At 45.2% G+C, this 23195-nt stretch overlaps 2 protein-coding genes across 2 annotated transcripts in view; one reads left to right on the top strand and one right to left on the bottom strand.

The window, feature by feature from the left end:
• The first annotated feature begins 581 nt into the window (after nt 1-581).
• On the top strand, nt 582-12038 carry cckar (cholecystokinin A receptor). Its single transcript, XM_020474059.2, has 5 exons — nt 582-1075; nt 2126-2377; nt 8965-9226; nt 9547-9674; nt 9972-12038. The coding sequence occupies exons 1-5, from the start codon at nt 949-951 to the stop codon at nt 10595-10597; spliced, it is 1395 nt and encodes a 464-aa protein (XP_020329648.1). The 5' UTR covers nt 582-948; the 3' UTR covers nt 10598-12038.
• Nucleotides 12039-20673: 8635 nt separating this feature from the next.
• Nucleotides 20674-23195, bottom strand: part of rbpjb (recombination signal binding protein for immunoglobulin kappa J region b) — an 89445-nt gene continuing 86923 nt past the window's right edge. Inside the window, 1 exon segment of the mRNA XM_031832569.1 lies at nt 20674-22926. Within this exon segment, the coding sequence (XP_031688429.1) occupies nt 22602-22926 (325 nt within the window). The 3' untranslated portion in view covers nt 20674-22601.

Below are 23195 nucleotides of genomic sequence, written 5' to 3'. Positions count from 1 at the left end.
TAAGAAATCAGTTTAAATGTTAGTGGGTGTCCATCATATATAGACTATAGGCGACCATGGCTGAGGGATTAGAAAGGTCATTTTTGGAGTATGATATGCATCTTAGGTCTAACTATAGTTAACGTGATATAATTACTGAGGGGAGATTTTTTTTTAATGCAAAACATGCATGTGGAGTTAAGGCATGTTGATGGATTGCCATCATCAGGTGAGCCTCTGTCCAGTCCTCTCCTATAACGACTGCGTATTATCTCTCATGTGAACAACCAATCACAGGAGGAAATGGTCTCTGATGTTGTTACACCTCGCAGATCCTGCATATAGTCGTTTTTTGTTGTTGTTGTTCAGATAACAAATCTAAAACTATTTTAGTTTTGTTGAAAAAAAAATAGATTTGATGTTCTTCAAATATTGTCAATAATACGTCTACTTTTGCAACGGACGGGAAAAATCACAGTAGGAGTGACACAAATGTCCATTTGAAAATGCTGTTGCACCTTGCATGACCATGGGCTCGAGAGGCGGGGTCTCTTCCAAGAGCAGAGAGTCTCTCTGTCCACAGCTCTTCTACTGTGTTTCTCATATCAACATTGAAGCGCGAGAGGGAGCACAAACAGCCCGCATGCAGCAGACGCTTGACTTCAATCATTTTTGCTCACTGACTCTATTACTTGTAGATTTAGTTGAAAACTGGATCATTATCTTATATCAAACATAAACGGGGTCATGCAAAAGTTCTTTGAATGCGGCATCTTCAGTTCGAGGCTCTTTTAAGACTTTTTTCCCTGGAGAATAAGAACATGACATGTGGGAAGTGTGATTTGCTGGCATTATAATGTCAAGTTTGCCATCGTCTTAGACTGCGAAGGATGAACCGAATGGGTTCCTTTACATAGAGCCTATCATATCCATTTATGCACTAGAAAAAACCAGGATAGAACAGAAAAAATGGAACCGTTTACATTGCATGATATGCTCATAAACTCAACTAATCTTTATAAGATATTATGTGACTTTGGAATCAAGAATGTCTCAGAGTGTGAAGATGAAAGCGAGACCCCTCCGGAACCGAAAGGTAACCAATCCTATTGCTAATCATACATTGGCGGGAAATTAAATGAACAAAAAGTCTATATTTAATTGTAGTATGTTTTAAATGTAAATTAAAACATTTAGTGGAGATATTGATGAAAAGTCTGTTTTATTTAGAGATCATAACATTCCCAGACTGTTACACACACGTTGGGTCATTCGTTTTCTGATTGTGAAAATACATTGTTTCTCAAATAATACATATTTTAAACTGTTAGTCATATTTTGGGATTTTTGCTGAACGGCACATGGAGAGCGACCCTCTGGACACCCCCAAGCAGGGCCAGTGCGCTTTACGCCGGTTGAAGTAGCATGCGTCCTTTCTGCTCCTCTGCTTGGATGGAGTGCCCTAGGACTGAATATCATTTTGTTTTTTTTAACGTAAATTAAGACCAGATCAACAAGTATTGCCTATTTGCTGAAGTCAAAATGGTCTGAGTGTTGCATTGACGGAAATGATCTCTGAATGGTCTGAGTGTTGCATTGACGGAAATGATCTCTGAATGGTCTGAGTGTTGCATTGACGGAAATGATCTCTGAATTCCCATTGCAATTGAGCTGATATGTATAATATAGATCTATCATCTTTAAAATATTAAATAAGGGACAGAACATGTTGAATTTAATGTTGCTAATTCAAGCCCCACATATGCACACTCAAGCCCCATATGCACACACTGATGCGACCAATCAGAACTGACTCCAACTGAATTCCAGCTTGCCTTCATTAATGCTGGCTCTAAAATAACCCGGATGAGTGATGCACAACAAAAATATTTGACAATCGAATTAGGATACACTTAAATGAACGTCAACCTCTTCACACAAGGGCTATGCCATTGAAAACAGACAGACTTAATGGATTGATGATTTGAAAGTAATGATAATGATCATGATGATAATAATGACCGTAACAATGTAGAGATGATAATGATGTTGATTATTATTAAGATAAAGGATGTTTATGATAATAATGATGATAAAGACAATTATCACAACAATAATGCTGACCATTTGTCTCTCCTCTGTATAGATTTGAATCAGACGGTACGTATCTTCCTCTATAGCCTCATCTTCCTGGTCAGCGTTCTGGGTAACAGCCTGATCATCGCCGTGCTGGTGAGGAACCGTCGCATGCGCACCGTCACCAACCTGTTCCTGCTCTCCCTGGCCGCCAGCGACCTGATGCTCTGCCTCTTCTGCATGCCCTTCACCCTCATCCCCAACCTCATGAGGGACTTTGTGTTTGGCTCGGGCATCTGCAAGGTGGCCATGTACTTCATGGGTGAGTTTACTGTACACAGGTCACGACCCTGGTGCTGATATGGTACCTGAGAAACAAAGTCGTGGCCATGTACTTCACGGGTGAGTTTACTGTACACAGGTCACGACCCTGGTGCCGATATGGTACCTGAGAAACAAAGTCGTGGCCATGTACTTCACGGGTGAGTTTACTGTACACAGGTCACGACCCTGGTGCCGATATGGTACCTGAGAAACAAAGTCGTGGCCATGTACTTCACGGGTGAGTTTACTGTACACAGGTCAAGACCCTGGTGCCGATATGGTACCTGAGAAACAAAGTCGTGGCCTTGTACTTCACGGGTGAGTTTACTGTACACAGGTCACGACCCTGGTGCCGATATGGTACCTGAGAAACAAAGTCGTGGCCATGTACTTCACGGGTGAGTTTACTGTACACAGGTCACGACCCTGGTGCCGATATGGTACCTGAGAAACAAAGTCGTGGCCATGTACTTCACGGGTGAGTTTACTGTACACAGGTCACGACCCTGGTGCCGATATGGTACCTGAGAATGGGTGAGTCCTGTGGAAGCACTGCACGTACACAGGTTCTCACCTGGGCCTGTACTCACAAAGCGTCTCATAGTTGGATATTATTATAAATAAGAATCTGTTCAGCTGATCTAGGATCTGTCCATATAATCTACTTCATTATATAATCTGAGATGCTTTGTGGATATGGGCCCTGGTTACCTATTCACAAAGCGTCTCATAGTTGGAGTGCTGATCTAGGATCTGTCCATATAATCTACTTCATTATATCATCTGAGATGCTTTGTGGATATGGGCCCTGGTTACGTATTCACAAAGCGTCTCATAGTTGGAGTGCTGATCTAGGATCTGTCCATATAATCTACTTCATTATATAATCTGAGATGCTTTGTGGATATGGGCCCTGGTTACGTATTCACAAACTGTAATGGGTTTGTTTGTTGGGATTTGTGTGTTACTGCAATAGAAGGTGTTCACATGCTCGAGCATCTGCAAGTGTTGCATAGTTAAGGTATTGTATTGTACACAATCAGTAGGGTCAGATGTTTTTTAAATTTTTACCTTTATGGTCAAATTTAGGTCAGTTAAGAATATATTCTTATTTATAATAATGGCCTACCGGGGGAACAGTGGGTTAACTGCCTTGTTCAGGGGCAGAACAACAGATTCTTACCTTGTCAGCTCGGGGATTCGATCCAGCAACCTTTCGGTTACTGGCCCAACATGCTAACCACTGGGCTACTTGCCGCCCCATGCGTGGTCTGACCTTATTATTGTCTTCTACACCGATGTCACTCACTTCAAGGGGTCAGGTAAGGGAAGAGAGTACAGTAGGTTCTGTCCACATAGGACGATTCCTTCCAGATTCAACCACTCACTCACTGGGGGTTGGGGGCGATTAAATTGGTCTGATGATAGAAAATCAATAGAGAAGCAAATCCCAGAAGCCATTAAAGCCTCCATTTGGTCTCTCACCTGGTGCCTGGTGTGAAGAGACACCAAATCAAGTCATCTGATGGCTATTAGCCGTGGTTCCCACATCGCCTCTCCTCCACTGGGGCTATTAGCCGTGGCCTCGTTCCCACATCGCCTCTCCTCCACTGGGGCTATTAGCCATGGCCGCGTTCCCACATCGCCTCTCCTCCACTGGGGCTATTAGCCGTGGCCGCGTTCCCACATCGCCTCTCCTCCACTGGGGCTATTAGCCGTGGCCGCGTTCCCACATCGCCTCTCCTCCACTGGGGCTATTAGCCGTGGCCGCGTTCCCACATCGCCTCTCCTCCACTGGGGCTATTAGCCGTGGCCGCGTTCCCACATCGCCTCTCCTCCACTGGGGCTATTAGCCGTGGCCGCGTTCCCACATCGCCTCTCCTCCACTGGGGCTGTAAATGTACTGGCACGTCTCCTGATTTAAGGAGCCATTTACCAGCGGTGTAAAAAGTACCCAGCTGTCATACTTGAGTAAAAGTAAAGATACCTTAACAGAAAATGACTCTAGTAAAAGTGAAAGTCACCTAGTAAAATACTACTTGAGTAAAAGTCTAAAAGTATTTGCTTTTAAATATACTTAAGTATCAAAAGTAAAAGTAGAAATTATTTCAATTTCCTTATATTAAGAAAACCAGATGGCACAGTTTTCTTGGTATCGTAATGTACGGATAGCCCTGTGGCACACTCAACACTTAGACATCATTTACAAACAAAGTGTTTAGTGAGTCCACCAGATCAGAGGCAGTAGGGAGGACCAGGTATGTTCTCTGTTTAGTGAGTCCACCAGATCAGAGGCAGTAGGGAGGACCAGGTATGTTCTCTTGATAAGTGAGTCCACCAGATTAGAGGCAGTAGGGATGACCAGGGATGTTCTCTGTTTAGTGAGTCCACCAGATCAGAGGCAGTAGGGAGGACCAGGTATGTTCTCTTGATAAGTGAGTCCACCAGATTAGAGGCAGTAGATGACCAGGTATGTTCTCTGTTTAGTGAGTCCACCAGATCAGAGGCAGTAGGGATGACCAGGTATGTTCTCTGTTTAGTGAGTCCGCCAGATTAGAGGCAGTAGGGATGACCAGGTATGTTCTCTGTTTAGTGAGTCCACCAGATTAGAGGCAGTAGGGATGACCAGGGATGTTCTCTGTTTAGTGAGTCCACCAGATTAGAGGCAGTAGGGATTACCAGGGATGTTCTCTGTTTAGTGAGTCCACCAGATTAGAGCCAGTAGGGATTACCAGGGATGTTCTCTGTTTAGTGAGTCCACCAGATTAGAGACATCTTTACTTTTACTCAAGTATGACAGCTGGGTACTTTTTACACCGCTGGTAAATGGCTCCTTAAATCAGGAGACGTGCCAGTACATTTACAGCCCCAGTGGAGGAGAGGGATGTTCTCTATTTAGTGAGTCCACCAGATTAGAGGCAGTAGGGATTACCAGGGATGTTCTCTGTTTAGTGAGTCCACCAGATTAGAGACATCTTTACTTTTACTCAAGTATGACAGCTGGGTACTTTTTACACCGCTGGTAAATGGCTCCTTAAATCAGGAGACGTGCCAGTACATTTACAGCCCCAGTGGAGGAGAGGTGTTTAGTGAGTCCACCAGATCAGAGGCAGTAGGGATGACCAGGGATGTTCTCTTGATAAGTGCGTGACTGGACCATTTTCCTGTCCTGCTAAGCATTTAAAATGTAACAAGTACTTTTGGGTCACTGAAAATGTATGGAGTAAAAAAGTAAATGATTTTCTTTAGGAATGTAGTGGAGTAAAAGTAAAAGTTGTCAAAAATATAAATAGTAAAGTAATGTACAGATACCCCCCAAAAAATGACTTAAGTTGAACTTGAAAGTATTTTTTACTTAAGTACATTACACCACTGCCATTTACTCTGAGCTGAAAGGTCCAGGTCACAAGACAAGAAGATGAGGAAGAAGAACAGGGTACAAAAGGGATCTGTTGTTGTTCACAAGTGTCTCAATGACTTGAAACTCTCAGCCACAGAAATAGCAACGTCTACGTAGTTGAGGATCCATTCTCTACATTCTTTACAGTCGAGGCTGTACCGTTCTCATGCTTCATAACCCGTTCAAACACATTCCATTGATATTTGTTATGTCTGGATATTGTATGGATATACAGGTCCTGGATACAGCATAGCTGAAATTTCAAGCTCCCTTGTAGTTCAAATCCTTTTCAGCCATATTTCCTCTCTGGATATGGCATGGATATATATCCCCTGGATATGGCATGGATATATATCCCCTGGATATATCCCCTGGATATGGCATGGATATATATCCCCTGGATATATCCCCTGGATATAGCATGGATATATATCCCCTGGATATGGCATGGATATATATCCCCTGGATATAGCATGGATATATATCCCCTGGATATGGCATGGATATATATCCCCTGGATATGGCATGGATATATATCCCCTGGATATATCCCCTGGATATGTCCCCTGGATATGTCCCCTGGATATGGCATGGATATATGTCCCCTGGATATGGCATGGATATATATCCCCTGGATATAGCATGGATATAGCATAGATATATATCCCCTGGATATGGCATGGATATATATCCCCTGGATATGGCATGGATATATATCCCCTGGATATAGCATGGATATAGCATGGATATATATCCCCTGGATATGGCATGGATATATATCCCCTGGATATGGCATGGATATATATCCCCTGGATATGGCATGGATATATATCCCCTGGATATGGCATGGATATATCCCCTGGATATGGCATGGATATATATCCCCTGGATATGGCATGGATATATATCCCCTGGATATAGCATGGATATAGCATGGATATATATCCCCTGGATATGGCATGGATATATATCCCCTGGATATAGCATAGATATATATCCCCTGGATATAGCATGGATATATATCCCCTGGATATGGCATGGATATATATCCCCTGGATATAGCATAGATATATATCCTCTGGATATAGCATGGATATAGCATAGATATATATCCCCTGGATTTGGAGACTTTTATCTCCCTCACCAACTTCAAACATCAGCTATCTGAGCAGCTAACCGATCGCTGCAGCTGTACATAGTCTATTGGTAAATAGCCCACCCTTTACACCTACCTCATCCCCATACTGTTTTTATTTATTTACTTTTCTGCTCTTCTGCACACCAATATCTCTACCTGTACATGACCATCTGATCTTTTATCGCTCCAGTGTTAATCTGCAAAATTGTAATTATTTGCCTACCTCCTCATGCCTTTTGCACACATTGTATATAGACCCCCCTTTATTTTCTACTGTGTTATTGACTTGTTAATTGTTTACTCCATGTGTAACTCTTTGTTGTATGCTCACACTGCTATGCTTTATCTTGGCCAGGTCGCAGTTGCAAATGAGAACTTGTTCTCAACTAGCCTACCTGGTTAAATAAAGGTGAAATAAAAAAAATAAAAAAATATATCCCCTGGATATAGCATAGATATATATCCCCTGGATATGGCATGGATGGATATGTCCCCTGGATATGGCATGGATATATATCCCCTGGATATAGCATGGATATAGCATAGATATATATCCCCTGGATATGGCATGGATATATGTCCCCTGGATATGTCCCCTGGATATAGCATGGATATATATCCCCTGGATATGGCATGGATATATATCCCCTGGATATGGCATGGATATATGTCCCCTGGATATGTCCCCTGGATATATATCCCCTGGATATAGCATGGATATATATCCCCTGGATATAGCATGGATATATATCCCATGGATATAGCATGGCTATATATCCCCTGGATATGGCATGGATATATGTCCCCTGGATATGTCTCCTGGATATATATCCCCTGGATATAGCATGGATATATATCCCCTGGATATAGCATGGATATATATCCCCTAGATATGGCATGGATATGTCCCCTGGATATAGCATGGATATGTCCCCTGGATATAGCATGGATATATATCCCCTGGATATAGCATTGATATGTCCCCTGGATATAGCATGGATATGTCCCCTGGATATAGCATGGATATGTCCCCTGGATATAGCATGGATATGTCCCCTGGATATAGCATGGATATGTCCCCTGGATATAGCATGGATATGTCCCCTAGATATAGCATGGATATGTCCCCTGGATATAGCATGGATATGTGTCCCCTGGATATAGCATGGATATGTCCCCTAGATATAGCATGGATATGTCCCCTGGATATAGCATGGATATGTCCCCTGGATATAGCATGGATATGTCCCCTGGATATAGCATGGATATGTCCCCTAGATATAGCATGGATATGTCCCCTGGATATAGCATGGATATGTCCCCTGGATATAGCATGGATATGTGTCCCCTGGATATATCCTATCTACATGCATTTCTTTCAGCTGGGTTACGGTTGTATTATTCATTGTCTTTGGGAAATGTTCCACCGTGGTGTTTCTTTGTAGTCAGATAGTTCACAGCCTCCCTGATCTGTTTGTTCTTGACTTGGGTCCGTGCGGTGAGATCCCGGCCATGTCAGTAGCTATGATTACCTCATCTGTCACGGTGTGTAACCAAGGTAACGTGCATGTATTTATAGGAGCCCGTTGTTTGTTGTTTTGTGAGTTTTGTAACATCCACCGGTTAACGGATGGGGTTGTTGCTCAGTGCTGGAACTTACCTCTGCCCCTAAACGCTCGTAAAGTACAGAGTGACTAGTCGTGAACGTGTCAGGCCAGCTATTCAAAGTATTACAGTAGACAGTGTCATTCCCACCTGCTGTGTGTACAGTATTACATTAGCCATTGTACAAGGTTTAAAGGGGCAATCTGTGATTGCTATCTTCATTTTTGGACGTTTAAATGAATGATATTTTAAAAAATGTAACTTATAAATGCCTGATGAGCTTGGTTTAACTGAGCTTATGTTACGTACAAAATCACAGACGTACAAAATCACATATGCTAGTGTAGCCTACATTCTTGTCTGTTATCAATCTATTCATCAGATTGTATACTCAGTCCTGTGGTACAAAACTGTGGACCGCTAACCGTCGTCATCTCTCCAGGGATCTCGGTGAGCGTCTCGACCTTCAACCTGGTGGCCATTTCCCTGGAGCGCTACAGTGCCATCTGCAACCCCCTGACCTCCCGGACCTGGCAAACCAAGTCCCACGCTGCCAAGGTCATCTCTGCCACCTGGGTGGTGAGCTTTCTGTTCATGCTGCCCTACCCCATCTCCAGCACCCTGGTACCCTTCACCCGGGTCAACAACAGCACGGGCAACATGTGCCGCCTGGTATGGCCCAGTGATGTCATCCAGCAGTCCTGGTGAGAGGATAGATAGTTTCATTTTCATAGATGGGTGCCATCACAAAGAGGGGTTTCAACTGCTAGGTGATTTTCACTGTAAATAATGGAACGGTCTGTGCAAAAGACGAAATGGGCTATTCATGTCTATTAATTTAGGGGGAAGTATCAAATTCACTGATTTGTTGGTCTGTTAGATGATAGATACTTAACAATGATGAGGTAGATCATCACTGAGAGCAGAGATCGGTTCTTGGTCAGGTCAAATCACTTTGATGCATGCTGAATGGGCACTTGCTTTCGACCAATCCGGTGACACCATCGAGCCTTCTTCCTTACAGGTATGTGTCCCTGCTGCTGCTGCTCTTCCTGGTTCCTGGGATCATGATGATGACATCCTATGGCCTCATCTCCCTGGAGCTCTACAGGGGCATCAAGTTTGAGATGGCCAACAGGAAGTCCAGCAGAGGTACGTATACAAAACCTCAACTGTCCTCTTGAAAATGTCCAGCTCTGGCGATATTATCATGCCATATCAATTTGGTGGCATCCTTATTGGTCATTGTTACCATTGGCTAATCTTTGGTAAATCTAATTTTCACAGGATCAGTCATTATTCATGTCTTATTTTTCTGATCTATCACAGAGATGATTTCCTTATCTTTATTAGATCCCCTTCTATCACCTATCATTTTTATTTAGAGTAAACAACTTTAGTTTAGAAAGTTCATTTTGTATTCACATCTGTTGTTATGATCTGTCACAGAGAGACAGTGCAGCACCGGCAGCATCAAACCCGGCGACAACGACGGCTGCTACCTTCAGCCCGCCAAGAAGAAGGGCGAGCTTGCCCACCTCCAGAGCCCTCCCTCGACCCCTAGCCCTAACGTGACCGTCAACAGCAGAGACAACGTGGACAGCAACAAGTCCAAGCTGAGCCGCGTGTGCAGCAACAGCTCCACCTGCAACCTGATGGCTAAGAAGCGCGTGATTCGCATGCTCCTGGTCATCGTCTGTCTCTTCTTCCTATGCTGGACGCCCGTGTTCGCCGTTAACGCCTGGCGGGCCTTCGACCGCCGTTCGGCCGACAAGCTCCTCTCGGGGGCGCCGATATCCTTCATCCACCTGTTGTCGTACACCTCCGCTTGTGTCAACCCCATTATATACTGCTTCATGAATAAGCGTTTCCGCCAAGGGATTTTGTCCACCTTCACCTGCTGTAGCAGCCCCAAGGCCGGTGGAGTCGGGCGGGGGGCTGGGAGTAGGATGGGGACGGGGAGAGGGGGAGGAAGAGGAGGGATGAGGAGCAGAGAGGAGAATGGGCACACGCCGCAGAGTGGTAATAACACGCGCTTCACATACAGTAGTATCCGTGGCTCCGCCCAGGCTTAGCTTCCTTTCTCCATCATTGACCAATCAGAATGAGTAAGTGGTCATGCATACACACACACACACACACACACACTGTACATTGAGCTTTCGGTCTCTGAGGAGGTCATGCATGCCTGCTTTCAACTTTTAAAGTCACCATACTTGTGAAAGTGGACATGTATGTATGAAGAGAATCTCAGACAATAGGTTGATGATATACTTGGTGTCATTACAAAGAATGGACAAATCAAACGATGGCATGTTGACTACATGAAATGGAGAAATGGAATAATCAGCCAAGGTTTTCAACAAGGAGAAGGTTATGAATTTAAATAAGTATTGCTAAACAAACTACATGGACTGAGGAACGGTGGCACCTGATATAACTCTTTATGAGGTACAGGACCCTAAATGCTTCTTTAATAGGGGCCGTGAGAAAACATGGCTAGTTTATGTCTACAGCCATGAGGTCTACATTCAATGCTGTTCCTCCACACAGACATTCACCTCAAACACCCATGATGTGTACAATCGTCACGGTGTCTCTTCACGTAACCCCTCCTCCTCTCCTGAATCACCCATGGGGGAAAAGCAGCACCCTAGTTGTCTTGGTTTGACGTTGACCAGATGATCCCAGAGGAACGTCCAAGCAGCTTTTTCAGAGCCATGTAAGATCTCCATGAGCAATGTTGAACGGATGAACCCTGGCTGACCCTTGTGTGTGTGTGTGTGTGTGTGTGTGTGTGTGTGTGTGTGTGTGTGTGTGTGTGTGTGTGTGTGTGTGTGTGTGTGTGTGTGTGTGTGTGTGTGTGTGTGTGTGTTTTCTCCACTCTCTACATAATATTCTCTCTGTACACATTCTTGTCAGGGACTTGAAAGGCACAAACCACAGCCCAAGGACGACACCACGTTCCCCAAGACATTAATAACTTCCCATACCTCGGACTCCTTTTTACAGGCAGTGTGACATACAAATATGCCCATACGTGTAAATACCTCTGGACTAATTGTTACCATCCCTGGCCTTGTCATGCTCTGAAATGCATTCCTAGCCTTGTAGCATAGTGTCATCCTCGTGGGCGCACAAAAAAAAAAAAACGTTGTTTTCTTGTCCTTGACTCAGTCATCTTTTATCGTTGTACCTAGTGTACTATTTATTGTAAGTGACACAACTGTGGCCTTATCGTGGTGTGGGACTCTGTGCACCTGTCTGTCCCACTACTTCAAAAGGACCTTTTCCCAGCATTACCTGTCAAGCAAATCACACCTGGTCTCTGTTGACTTGGGTTGTGAAATGCATTGCAGCACAAATGTAGCAAATTGTGTTGTTTTCTCCTCTTTGTTGTGTCGTCATGTCACTGTTCATTGGAGGATTTTTAGTGTTGCTCTCGAAGGGAAATTGTTCTGTAAAGTGCATGGGATGCATTACCAAAAAAAAAAGGAAATTAAATATTAAAAAGTCTGTAGTGTTGTATGAGAATGTCAGAATGCATTTCTGCTCTGCTATGCTACTTGCTGGTGTCTGTGTGTGGGGGGGGGGGGGGGGGGGGCTTTCAAATCTCTGAGTCAGGAGCTACAGCAGAGAGATGTGCTGATGGATTGCACTGGGAGGGCCAGTGTGGTCTTCTTCTTCGACGTGAGGCTTCTGAGAAGCATAAACACACCACGTCATTTCAATGGGGAGAATTGGGTCATATGTTTAATAGATCCGTTGACCAATGAGATTCCTTTATTCAACCCATTCAAAAAGACACAGCCAAAAGTTTGGGAATTCAACCATGTGTTGTCACTATGATGAAAGCACCATCTAAAGCACAACCAAATTCAAATGAATGTCTGATTTTTGGTATAGTTGTCACATAAATGTGTTTTCACTGCGCTTTCAACCACAACAAAGTTCAAACGGGAATACCAATGTCAGACATTTAGTTGATTTATAAAACAACTTGAGGCACAGTGATAACGCATTATCTAACAGCACAACCAAGTGACCTGGATTGCAGTTGTGATGACATTATACTACATGGTGCGAATAATGAATGGCGTTTGAGATTCTGTGCTGATTATAGCAATTGTGACGATGTCCACAGACCTGTGACCCTGAACCTGCAGGCTGATTACATAAGATGTTTAAAATGTTAGTTACCTCAAAAGCGGCCATTGATGCGTTACTCATGTCACGGGTTGAATAAATTCTGTTACATTAGTTTGTAAGATAACCGTAACATTAGGCTGTTTACAGTATAGCGGAAGTGGTATTGAATTATGTTTGGTTGTCAACGCAACCAAATATCAACATTTGAAGGAGATGCATCCATCTTTGCTACTAAGTGTTGCTTTAATTAGAGTTTGTCTACAAATTAATAATGAACATGTTGGATTCACGACTCCATTTGGACCAAAAATCTAACTTAAAGACCAGGACTAAATCAAATACACTTTAAATGCACATTAAATACAGTTTGATTTGATACAATTCTTTGAAGGAGTAGTCCACTATTTTACAACTTGATTTTAAAAATGGTTCCTCGCCCTGAAAGGAGTCTATGGCCGAAGAGAAACAGTAATCCATGGATCAGCTTATTTTAAACAGCCACTACAAACCACCACAAGCTAACAATCAATGGGGTTGATGGGAGCATGAGCATGTAAAAACAAACTCCCAACAAATCAAAATCACCTGAAATCAACATATTTGGTTTTATGTTGTTGTTTTTATTCTTCTCACATGCCCCTATCACTCCCATTGATTGTGAGCTTGTGGTTGCTATGGTTACATTTCATTAGCTCTGTTGAACCGACCCTTTGGAATGACTTCGATAGCAACAGTGAACCTATTGAGTGGAGATTTCTCAATAATCATTCTCATAATAGCACATTTGGTAATAGTCAGTGACTAATATCCAAGCTGAGCTTGGTTAAAACCCTGGATGGGAGACCGAAGGGACAGCTGTAGACGGCCCAGCTCTCCAGTAGGAGGTGCTGTAGACGGCCCAGCTCTCCAGTAGGAGGTGCTGTAGGCGGACCAGCTCTCCAGTAGGAGGTGCTGTAGACGGCCCCAGCTCTCCAGTAGGAGGTGCTGTAGACGGCCCCAGCTCTCCAGTAGGAGGTGCTGTAGACGGCCCCATCTCTCCAGTAGGAGGTGCTGTAGACGGCCCCATCTCTCCAGTCGGAGGTGCTGTAGACGGCCCCATCTCTCCAGTAGGAGGTGCTGTAGACGGACCCATCTCTCCAGTAGGAGGTGCTGTAGACGGACCCAGCTCTCCAGTGGGAGGTGCTGTAGACGGCCCAGCTCTCCAGTAGGAGGTGCTGTAGGCGGCCCCATCTCTCCAGTAGGAGGTGCTGTAGGCGGACCAGCTCTCCAGTAGGAGGTGCTGTAGACGGCCCAGCTCTCCAGTAGGAGGTGCTGTAGACGGCCCCAGCTCTCCAGTAGGAGGTGCTGTAGACGGCCCCAGCTCTCCAGTAGGAGGTGCTGTAGACGGACCCATCTCTCCAGTAGGAGGTGCTGTAGACGGACCCAGCTCTCCAGTGGGAGGTGCTGTAGACGGCCCAGCTCTCCAGTAGGAGGTGCTGTAGGCGGCCCCATCTCTCCAGTAGGAGGTGCTGTAGGCGGACCAGCTCTCCAGTAGGAGGTGCTGTAGACGGCCCAGCTCTCCAGTAGGAGGTGCTGTCGACGGCCCCAGCTCTCCAGTAGGAGGTGCTGTCGACGGCCCCAGCTCTCCAGTAGGAGGTGCTGTAGGTGGCCCCATCTCTCCAGTAGGAGGTGCTGTAGGCGGACCAGCTCTCCAGTAGGAGGTGCTGTAGACGGACCAGCTCTCCAGTAGGAGGTGCTGTAGACGGCCCAGCTCTCCAGTAGGAGGTGCTGTAGACGGCCCCAGCTCTCCAGTAGGAGGTGCTGTCGACGGCCCCAGCTCTCCAGTAGGAGGTGCTGTAGACGGCCCCAGCTCTCCAGTAGGAGGTGCTGCCCAGACTATTGCTTTTTGCTGAGAGTGGATATTACCTTGAACATATTTTATACAAGGTTGGTCTATGTTGAAAATTGGTTACCATGATGACAGAATCCTGTGGTTGCAACTTTACCGTAAAACATCTCATGCCAAAATCATGGTGATTAATACGGAGTTGGTCCCCCTTTTGCTACTATATCAGCCTCCACTCTTCTGGGACAGCTTCCCGCTAGATGTTGGAACATTTCTGCCGAGACTTGCTTCCATTCAGCCATAAGAACATTAGTGAGGTCAGGCACTGGTGTTGGGCAATTAGGCCTGACTCGCAGTTGCCGTTCCAATTCATCCCAAAGGTGTTCGATGGGGTTGTGGTCAGGGCTCTGTGCAGGCCAGTCAAGTTCTTCCACAGCAATCTCAACAAACCGTTTCTGTATGGACCTGGCTTTGTGCACGGGGGCATTGTCATGCTGAAACAGGAAAGGGCCTTCCCCAAACCGTTGCCACAAAGTTGGAAGCACAGAATTATCTAGAGTGTCATTGTATGCTGTAGCGTTAATATTTCTCTTCACTGGAACTAAAAGGAGCCTAGCCCGAACCATGAAAATCAGCCCCAGAACATTATTCATCCTCCACTAAACTTTACAGTTGACACTATGCATTGGGGCAGGTAGTGTTCTCCTGGCATTAGCCAAGCCCAGATGGTGAAAGGTGATTCAACATTCAAGAGAACGTGTTTCCACCTCTGATGTTGCTTCCATAGGTAGTTCGGTAGTGAGGGTTACAACAGAGGACAGACGCACTACGGGCTTCAGCACTCCCGTTCTGTGAGCTTGTATGGCCTACCACTTCCGTTGTTGCTCCTAGACGTTTCCACTTCTCAATAAGAGCGATTACAGTTGACCGGGGGCAGCTCTAGCAGGGCAGAGGTTTGACGAACTGACTTGTTGGAAAGGTGGCATCCTATGACGCTGCCACATTGAAAAGTCACTGAGCTCTTCAGTAAAACCACTCTACTGCTAATGTTTGTCAATGGAGATTGCATGTCCGTGTGCTCAATTTTATACACCCGTTAGCAAAAGGAGTGTTCACATACTTTTCTATATCTAGTGTAGATGCCACGTCACAATACGGTGACCACTTACATTGAAACAACGTTGATTTAACCAGTTTGTGCCCAGTGGGTAACCTCTAGAACTGAAGGTAAGAGTTGCATCAAAGATGGACTATTCAGTCTATTCGCAGTGCAATGTCAGCCCCCTACAAGACCATTACCATGTTTATGCTTTAAGTCCTCCAATGTAAAATACATACAAAGACAGTTCATTTCACACATAATTGTCATTTTTTATTTATTTCTTGTGTTTTTATTTATATGCCAATATAGCAACTTTTTTCTTGTTTCTTTTTCCTTTAAATGACATGGAATTTCAATGTACAAAAAAACAAAAACAACCAATCATAATGTTATCAAAAAAAACAGTCCCCTTGTTTCACGTTATTGCTAAAAATGTTACAAACTGCACAGATTTCTACCATCAGCAAACCCTTCGATCGCTGAGTATACTACCACTGGCTGACACCTCTGTTTACCATCAATGGAACATTACACACAGAGACAGAGAGAAAGATGGAGACAGAGTGTGTGTGAAAGGATGCGCGAGGGGGACAAGATAAGAAATGGGACTGCAGCGAAGTTAAGCGTGCAGAGCTAAGAGAGTGAAGTCAAAACGTAGGTGCAGAGAGACACAGAGGAGAGGGAAACATTACTACTCCATAATGCAGCCAGCCAATCGTCTCGAGGAGTATTCAAGGCAGAGCTGTGTCAGAGAAAGGCTCCTCCCACATTTATTTAAAGCTGCTTCTCGCTCTGTCCTGTTTAGCAGTGCATGACAAATCTGTTATAAAAAGACATTTGGCATATTAGAGGATACATACATACGTTGTTCAGAGCTCATTAACCCCCCCAACCCCCCCCCAAAAAACAGCTGCTTTTGGAAGAAAACAAAACAATACGACTGACAAAATTAAAACCGCTTGCAAGTACAGTATGTACACAGTATTTGCAAAAAGCTTCACATAAGGTTAAGAGAGTATTTCATCAGATTTTGTTACCAGGTTAATCGTTTGTCCAGATTATAAAAAGGCATGTAACAACATTCCACCCCTGTAAGAGAGAACTGCCTTCTCCTTGTTGAGTAAAACGTGAGAACTGATGCTTTTTCTTGACCATGAAAAACAAACAACTTAATTGGACTAGTGCCGTTGCTAACTAGCATAGCTGGTCCCATTGTTGAAAAGAGTTATGGGATATTAGAATCCAAAAACAAAAACCCCAAAGCAGAAAGACCGCAGACTGGAGAATGATTCAGGCGTTTCCCGAACTCACTTCTCTCAGCTGACATCCTGAAAACACTGAGCAAACCCAAAAAGATTCAGCGACCACCTTATTGACATGACAATAGAGTGAAGGGTTTGGAAAAGGCCAGTAGCTTTTCTCCTTGTTGTATAATTCCATAGTAAGGTGATAGGTGACAAAGCTCATGTTGGTTCCATGCTGCAAACTATTCAATTCAGGTTGATCGCACCCATTCTTGAATGAATTAAAAACATAAAACAACTGTTGCTGGACCGACAGCAACTGACCTTTTGTAAATCGACTCCCGGCGCCAAAGTAGGCAGCAACGGCAGTAATGACCTTATTTCTTTAACATTAAATAAAACAAACGGGGAAACTTTATACAATAATAAAAAAGATCATCATTACACTGTTTACATTAACATCAATGGCTGAAGAAACAGGTAGGTGGTGGTGGTGGGTGGGTGGGTGGTGGTGGTGGTGGGTGGGTGGTGGTGGGTGGGTGGTGGGTGGGTGGTGGTGGTGGTGGTGGTGGGTGGGTGGTGGTGGGTGGTGGGTGGTGGGTGGTGGGTGGTGGTGGTGGTCTGTAACAACGGATCGTTGATGGTTGGTGGTGGGTGGTGGTGGTGGTGGTGGGTGGTGGTGGTGGGTGGTGGTGGTGGGTGGGTGGGTGGTGGTGGGTGGGTGGTGGGTGGTGGTGGTGGGTGGGTGGGTGGTGGTGGGTGGGTGGTGGTGGTGGTGGTGGTGGTGGTGGGTGGGTGGGTGGTGGTGGTGGTGGTGGTGGTGGTGGTGGTGGGTGGGTGGTGGGTGGGTGGTGGTGGTGGTAGGTGGTGGTGGTGGTGGTGGGTGGTGGTGGTGGTAGGTGGTGGTGGTGGTGGTGGTGGGTGGGTGGGTGGTGGTGGGTGGGTGGTGGGTGGGTGGTGGTGGTGGTGGTGGTGGGTGGGTGGTGGGTGGGTGGGTGGTGGTGGTGGTGGTGGTGGTGGTGGTGGGTGGGTGGTGGTGGTGGTCTGTAACAACGGATCGTTGATGGTTGGTGGTGGGTGGTGGTGGTGGTGGTGGGTGGTGGTGGTGGGTGGGTGGTGGTGGTGGTGGGTGGTGGTGGTGGGTGGTGGTGGGTGGTGGTGGTGGGTGGTGGGTGGGTGGTGGTGGTGGGTGGTGGTGGGTGGTGGTGGGTGGGTGGTGGGTGGTGGTGGTGGGTGGTGGGTGGGTGGTGGTGGTGGGTGGTGGTGGTGGGTGGTGGTGGTGGGTGGTGGTGGTGGGTGGTGGTGGTGGTGGGTGGGTGGTGGTGGTGGGTGGTGGTTGTGGTGGGTGGGTGGTGGTGGTGGGTGGTGGGGGTGGGTGGTGGTTGTGGTCGGTGGGTGGGTGGTGGTGGGTGGTGGTGGTCTGTAACAACGGATCGTTGATGGTTGGTGGTGGGTGGTGGTGGTGGGTGGTGGGGGTGGGTGGTGGGTGGTGGTGGTGGGTGGTGGGTGGGTGGTGGTGGTGGGTGGTGGTGGGTGGTGGTGGTGGGTGGTGGTGGTGGTGGGTGGGTGGTGGTGGTGGGTGGTGGTTGTGGTGGGTGGGTGGTGGTGGGTGGTGGGTGGGTGGTGGTGGTGGGTGGTGGTTGTGGTCGGTGGGTGGGTGGTGGTGGGTGGTGGTGGTCTGTAACAACGGATCGTTGATGGTTGGTGGTGGGTGGTGGTGGTGGGTGGTGGGGGTGGGTGGTGGTGGTGGGTGGTGGTGGGTGGTGATGGTGGGTGGTGGTGGTGGTGGGTGGTGGTGGTGGTGGTGGGTGGTGGTGGTGGGTGGTGGGTGGTGGTGGGTGGTGGTTGTTACGCTTGTATTTTTTGAGGAAACTTAGCACTTTTTTGTTCCCTTTTATTAAATGGATTTGCCTGTTAAACGGGTACATGATGACAGAGGCCTGTAATACTTGTTCATTAAAAACATATTCAAGCTTCAGCATCATAGTTCTTCCTGGAAGAGCATATCGTCCCACTGTAACACACTGGGATCAAACTATTGGCGTTGATCGTCTTCTTCAGCCACATATTAATTGTGCCAGAGAAATAAATCACTTGTTTTATATTTGGATCAAAATTAGAAGATGGCCAACCAACCTGGCCAACCAACCTGGCCAACCAACCTGGCCAACCAAAAGTCCATCTTTACAAGAACATTGATTGTTTTGAACATGAACAGTGTACACACGCACAAACACACTTTGAAACGGAACGAGTTTCGCTCAACGATCCGTTGTTACAGACTATACAGCAGATCGTGAGCACAAACACAAGCTGGTGAAGTAGGTGGTCAGGCAAACCTCAAGAGACACGACCTGTATAATATTGCTGTACGTTTCTCTAAATATACATCTTCAATGATACAGCCTACATCTAGAAGGCCTTGTTACTGTTAACAGAAGACTCGATCACCATAAGTACATTGGCTGGGTTTGGCTACTTTCAGACAGTGACGTACTTGTTTTGTTCGGTCAAAAACCACAGGACGTTAGTTAAAAGGCTTTTAAAATGAGTCACAGTGCTTGCAAGACAATGTCTCTAAAACGGAGAAAGCACGAGTGCTGTGATGAAGTAGACATATACAGTATCAGTCAAAAATGTTATAACACCTACTCATTCAAGGTTTTCATTTAAAAAAAAACTATTTTATACATTGTAGAATAATTGTGAAGACATCAAAACGATGAAAAAAAACACATGTAGTAACCTAAAAAGTGTTAAACAAATCTGAATATATTTGAGATTCTTCAAAGTATCCACCCTTTGCCTTGACGACAGCTTTGCACACTCTTAGCATTCTCTCAACCAGCTTCATGAGGTAGTCACCTGGAATGCATTTCAATTAACAGGTGTGCCTTCTTAAGTTAATTTGTGGAATTTCTTTCCCTTTTAATGCATTTGAGCCAATCAGTTGTGTTGTGACAGGCTAGGGGTGGTATACAGAAGACAGCACTATTTGGTAAACCATCATTACTTTAAGACATGGTCAGTCAACGCAGACAATTTAAAGATCTTTGAAAGTCGCAAAAACCATCAAACAGGATCGACACAGGAAATGAAAACCCAGAGTTACCTCTGGTAAGTTCATTAGAGTTACCAGCCTTAGAAACCGGCAATTAACTGCACCTCAGAGTTCAAGTAACAGACACATCTAAACATCAACTGTTCAGAGGAGACTGCGTGAATCAGGCCTTCATGGTCGAATTGCTGCAAAGAAACCACTACTGAAGGACACCAATAAGAAGAAGAGACTTGCTTGGGCCAAGAAACACTAGCAATGGATATTAGACAGGTGGAAATCTGTTCTTTGGTCTGGAGTTAAAATGTGAGATATTTGGTTCCAACCGCCGTGTCTTTGTGAGACGTAGAGTAGGTGAACGGATGATCTCTGCTGCGATATGCCATTCCATCTGGTTTGGGCTTAGTGGGACTATGATTTGTTTTTTAACAGGACAATGACCCAACACACCTCCAGGCTGTGTAATGGCTATTTGACCCAAGAAGGAGAGTGATGGAGTGCTGCATCAGATGACCTGGCCTCCACAATCACCCGACCTCACACCAATTGAGATGGTTTGGGATGAGTTGGACCGCAGAGTGGAGAAAAAGCAGCCAATGTGGGAACTCCTTCAAGAGTGTTGGAAAAGCATTCCTCATGAAGCTGGTTGAGAGAATGCCAAGAGTGTCCAAAGCTGTCATCAAGGCAAAGGGTGGCTATTTGAAGAATCTCAAATATAAAATACTGTTTTGGTTACGACATGATTCCATGTGTTATTTCATAGTTCTGATGTCTTCACTATTATTCTACAATGTAGAAAACCGTTTTTTTTTTATTAAGAAAAACCCTTGAATGAGTAGGTGTGTCCAAACTTTTGACTGGTACTCTAAGTGTTGTACTTTTACACTGAACAGCGTTTGTTTTAACAACAAATCGTCCAGAACGCTGGTCGTATGTATGACAGTGTGTTCTTGAAGCAGTGACACAAAGATAACCCATAATGCCATGTTGTCCAATGAAACAACTTCCTGTAACGAGTCCAGGTGAAAAATATTACAGGTTAGGACAACGTAATAATTCCATTGGGCAGCGTTAGAAAACAAACAACTTAATTGGACTAGCGCCGTTGCTAACTAGCATAGCGGGTCCCATTGTTGAAAAGAGTTATGGGATCTTAGAATCCCCTTTGTCATCTTCAACCTAGTAATGAGCAGAGATAAGACCGACTGTCCCCCCCCCCCCACACACACAGATTCGTTCTAGTTACGTAAAGGAAAAGGGCAGGTCGTTGGAAGAGTAATGTTACTCTTTGACATTTAAGTGAACGGTAAAGGCCACATCAAATTGGAAGTGTCTGTCTTTTCGGGTTTTCTAAAAACCAACTAAAGTTTGAAATGCCACCAGAACTATACACAGGAAGACACCAAGGCCTGGAAACACAATATACTTGACAGATTTGAAGACGTCGCTGGACACTTCTACAGCAACATGATATCAACTTTGGATATGTGACATGATTTTAGTTGACTGTAATAATACTACTGTACTAAGGCTACCATTTCATTTTAACGACTAGACTCATTAAATGTGAAAATGACAAACTATTTTGTAACTGGAAGTCCAGGTTATTTTTTGTAATTTTTTTAACATTTGAAATAAAATGGAAGAATTCACGTCACCATGGCTCCATGTGTGATGTTTCCAAAGGAAACGCAGCTTGTAGCGAACAGAGTATTGCAGGCAAGGCAGAGGCGTTGCTTAAAGCTTTTCTTTTTAAAGACTTCATAAAATTAAAATAAACTATGAGAATACAAAAATTAGGCCCGCTGAGGTTACCCCCCCTAACACAAACAAACCATTGGTTAGGTAAAAAAATAAAAAATAAATCCCAAGACTAGCAAAGTATCAAAAATTCACCGTTCCGTCGAAAAGACTGAAAGAAGCAGGCATTTGATGGAGACGAGAAGTAAAGGTAGCTATAATACACATGCCAGGTCGGGATTTGGACAACATAAAAAAAGACCAAAGCTCGGAGGAAGAAAATAGAAACTATTTGGTAACAAAAGTGTACTATACGGTTTCATACAAAACAGGTGAAAATGTACCTTTACTGAAGCTTATGCAAAGATCCTTGGTCCACAAAAACGATGGCATCGTCATGACATTTTTATGTGTCCCCACTATGTCCACTCCTCGCTCTCCTCCAAAAACAATACATTTCCTCCCTTTACAGTAACATAGAAGACTAACGAGACAAAAAAAAGAGGGGAAAAAATGAACAGAGGGAGGGGGGGGGGGGAAAGCGCACAAAATCGACCTTTTAGTTAACGTACTATACATGTGGTGGATGTATAGTTGCTGTGGTCTCCGTTCAAGACACTGGCGCGCTGAGCCAATAGGAACTCCCTATTACACAGCTCCAACACCATAAACCGACAGGCATGTCCCTTACGAACCACAAGAGGGCAGCAGCGAGGAGTTCACACAGTTTCTCTTATTTCCGCTGGTTGACAACTTTTAACATAGGAACTCTTTGAATTCCTCCTTTTTCCGTCCGATCAATTTTCAATTTCAGCTTCTTTTGAAATCCCAAATCAATATGCAGCACTTTTAGAGAGTCAGTTTACTTCATAGTCTTTTTACCATGTGGTACATTTTCCTCTCGAGGCATATTGTGTGTGTGTATAAGTGTGTGATAAGTGTGTGTGTGTGTGTGTTTGTGTTAGGACACCACGGCTGCAACCGTGGAAGAGGATGTGACTCCTGCGTTATTGGGGCCGTAGCTGTTGTTAGCGTCGCTGTTGTTAGCGCTGTTGCTGCTAGCCGTTAAAAGGCGGTCGCTGCCCGCCCGTAGGATGGCTCCGGCGGCGTTGCAGTGTGGCCGCGGCCCAGGCTCCGGCGTGTAGGTGAAGGTGAGCGTGGTGGAGTAGATGATGCCGTCGTTTCGCACCAGCGTGACGGGAACCTGCACCGGCTGACGTACCCAGCGCCAGCCCTCGCGGAAGGCAGAGATGTCGGGAACCACGCACAGCATGCTCTCCGCACACCTACACCAGCAAGCAGAGAGGAGAGAGTCAGACAGGCTTGACTCTAGCTATTTGAGTTGAATCCCTCACAGTGTGCCGACCTCACCGTTGACTAAAGAAACAAAAAGAAAGGTCAGTCATGTAAAGATCCCACGTCGGTTGAGTATTGTCTTTCATGGTCCTTCGAGCAGGATTTGAACAAATGACAAGTCTACCCCCCTGATAATATGGATCCCTCAAGCACTATGTGAGAGTTGTGTTTTCCATAGTGTCTATGATTGACGACTACA

Source organism: Oncorhynchus kisutch, linkage group LG9 (assembly GCF_002021735.2).
Source record: "Oncorhynchus kisutch isolate 150728-3 linkage group LG9, Okis_V2, whole genome shotgun sequence".
NCBI classification, from domain to species: domain Eukaryota; kingdom Metazoa; phylum Chordata; class Actinopteri; order Salmoniformes; family Salmonidae; genus Oncorhynchus; species Oncorhynchus kisutch.
Note: the sequence above shows the minus strand (reverse complement) of the source record. Positions and strands in the feature narration are given on the sequence as shown.

Excerpts from the sequence above, each read along its gene's own strand:
- cckar (XM_020474059.2), top strand. The coding sequence starts at position 949 with ATGGAACCGTTTACATTGCATGATATGCTCATAAACTCAACTAATCTT. Across the intron at positions 2,378-8,964 it reads GGTGGCCATGTACTTCATGG|GGATCTCGGTGAGCGTCTCG; the intron begins GTGAGTTTACTG and ends TCATCTCTCCAG. Across the intron at positions 9,227-9,546 it reads GATGTCATCCAGCAGTCCTG|GTATGTGTCCCTGCTGCTGC; the intron begins GTGAGAGGATAG and ends TCTTCCTTACAG.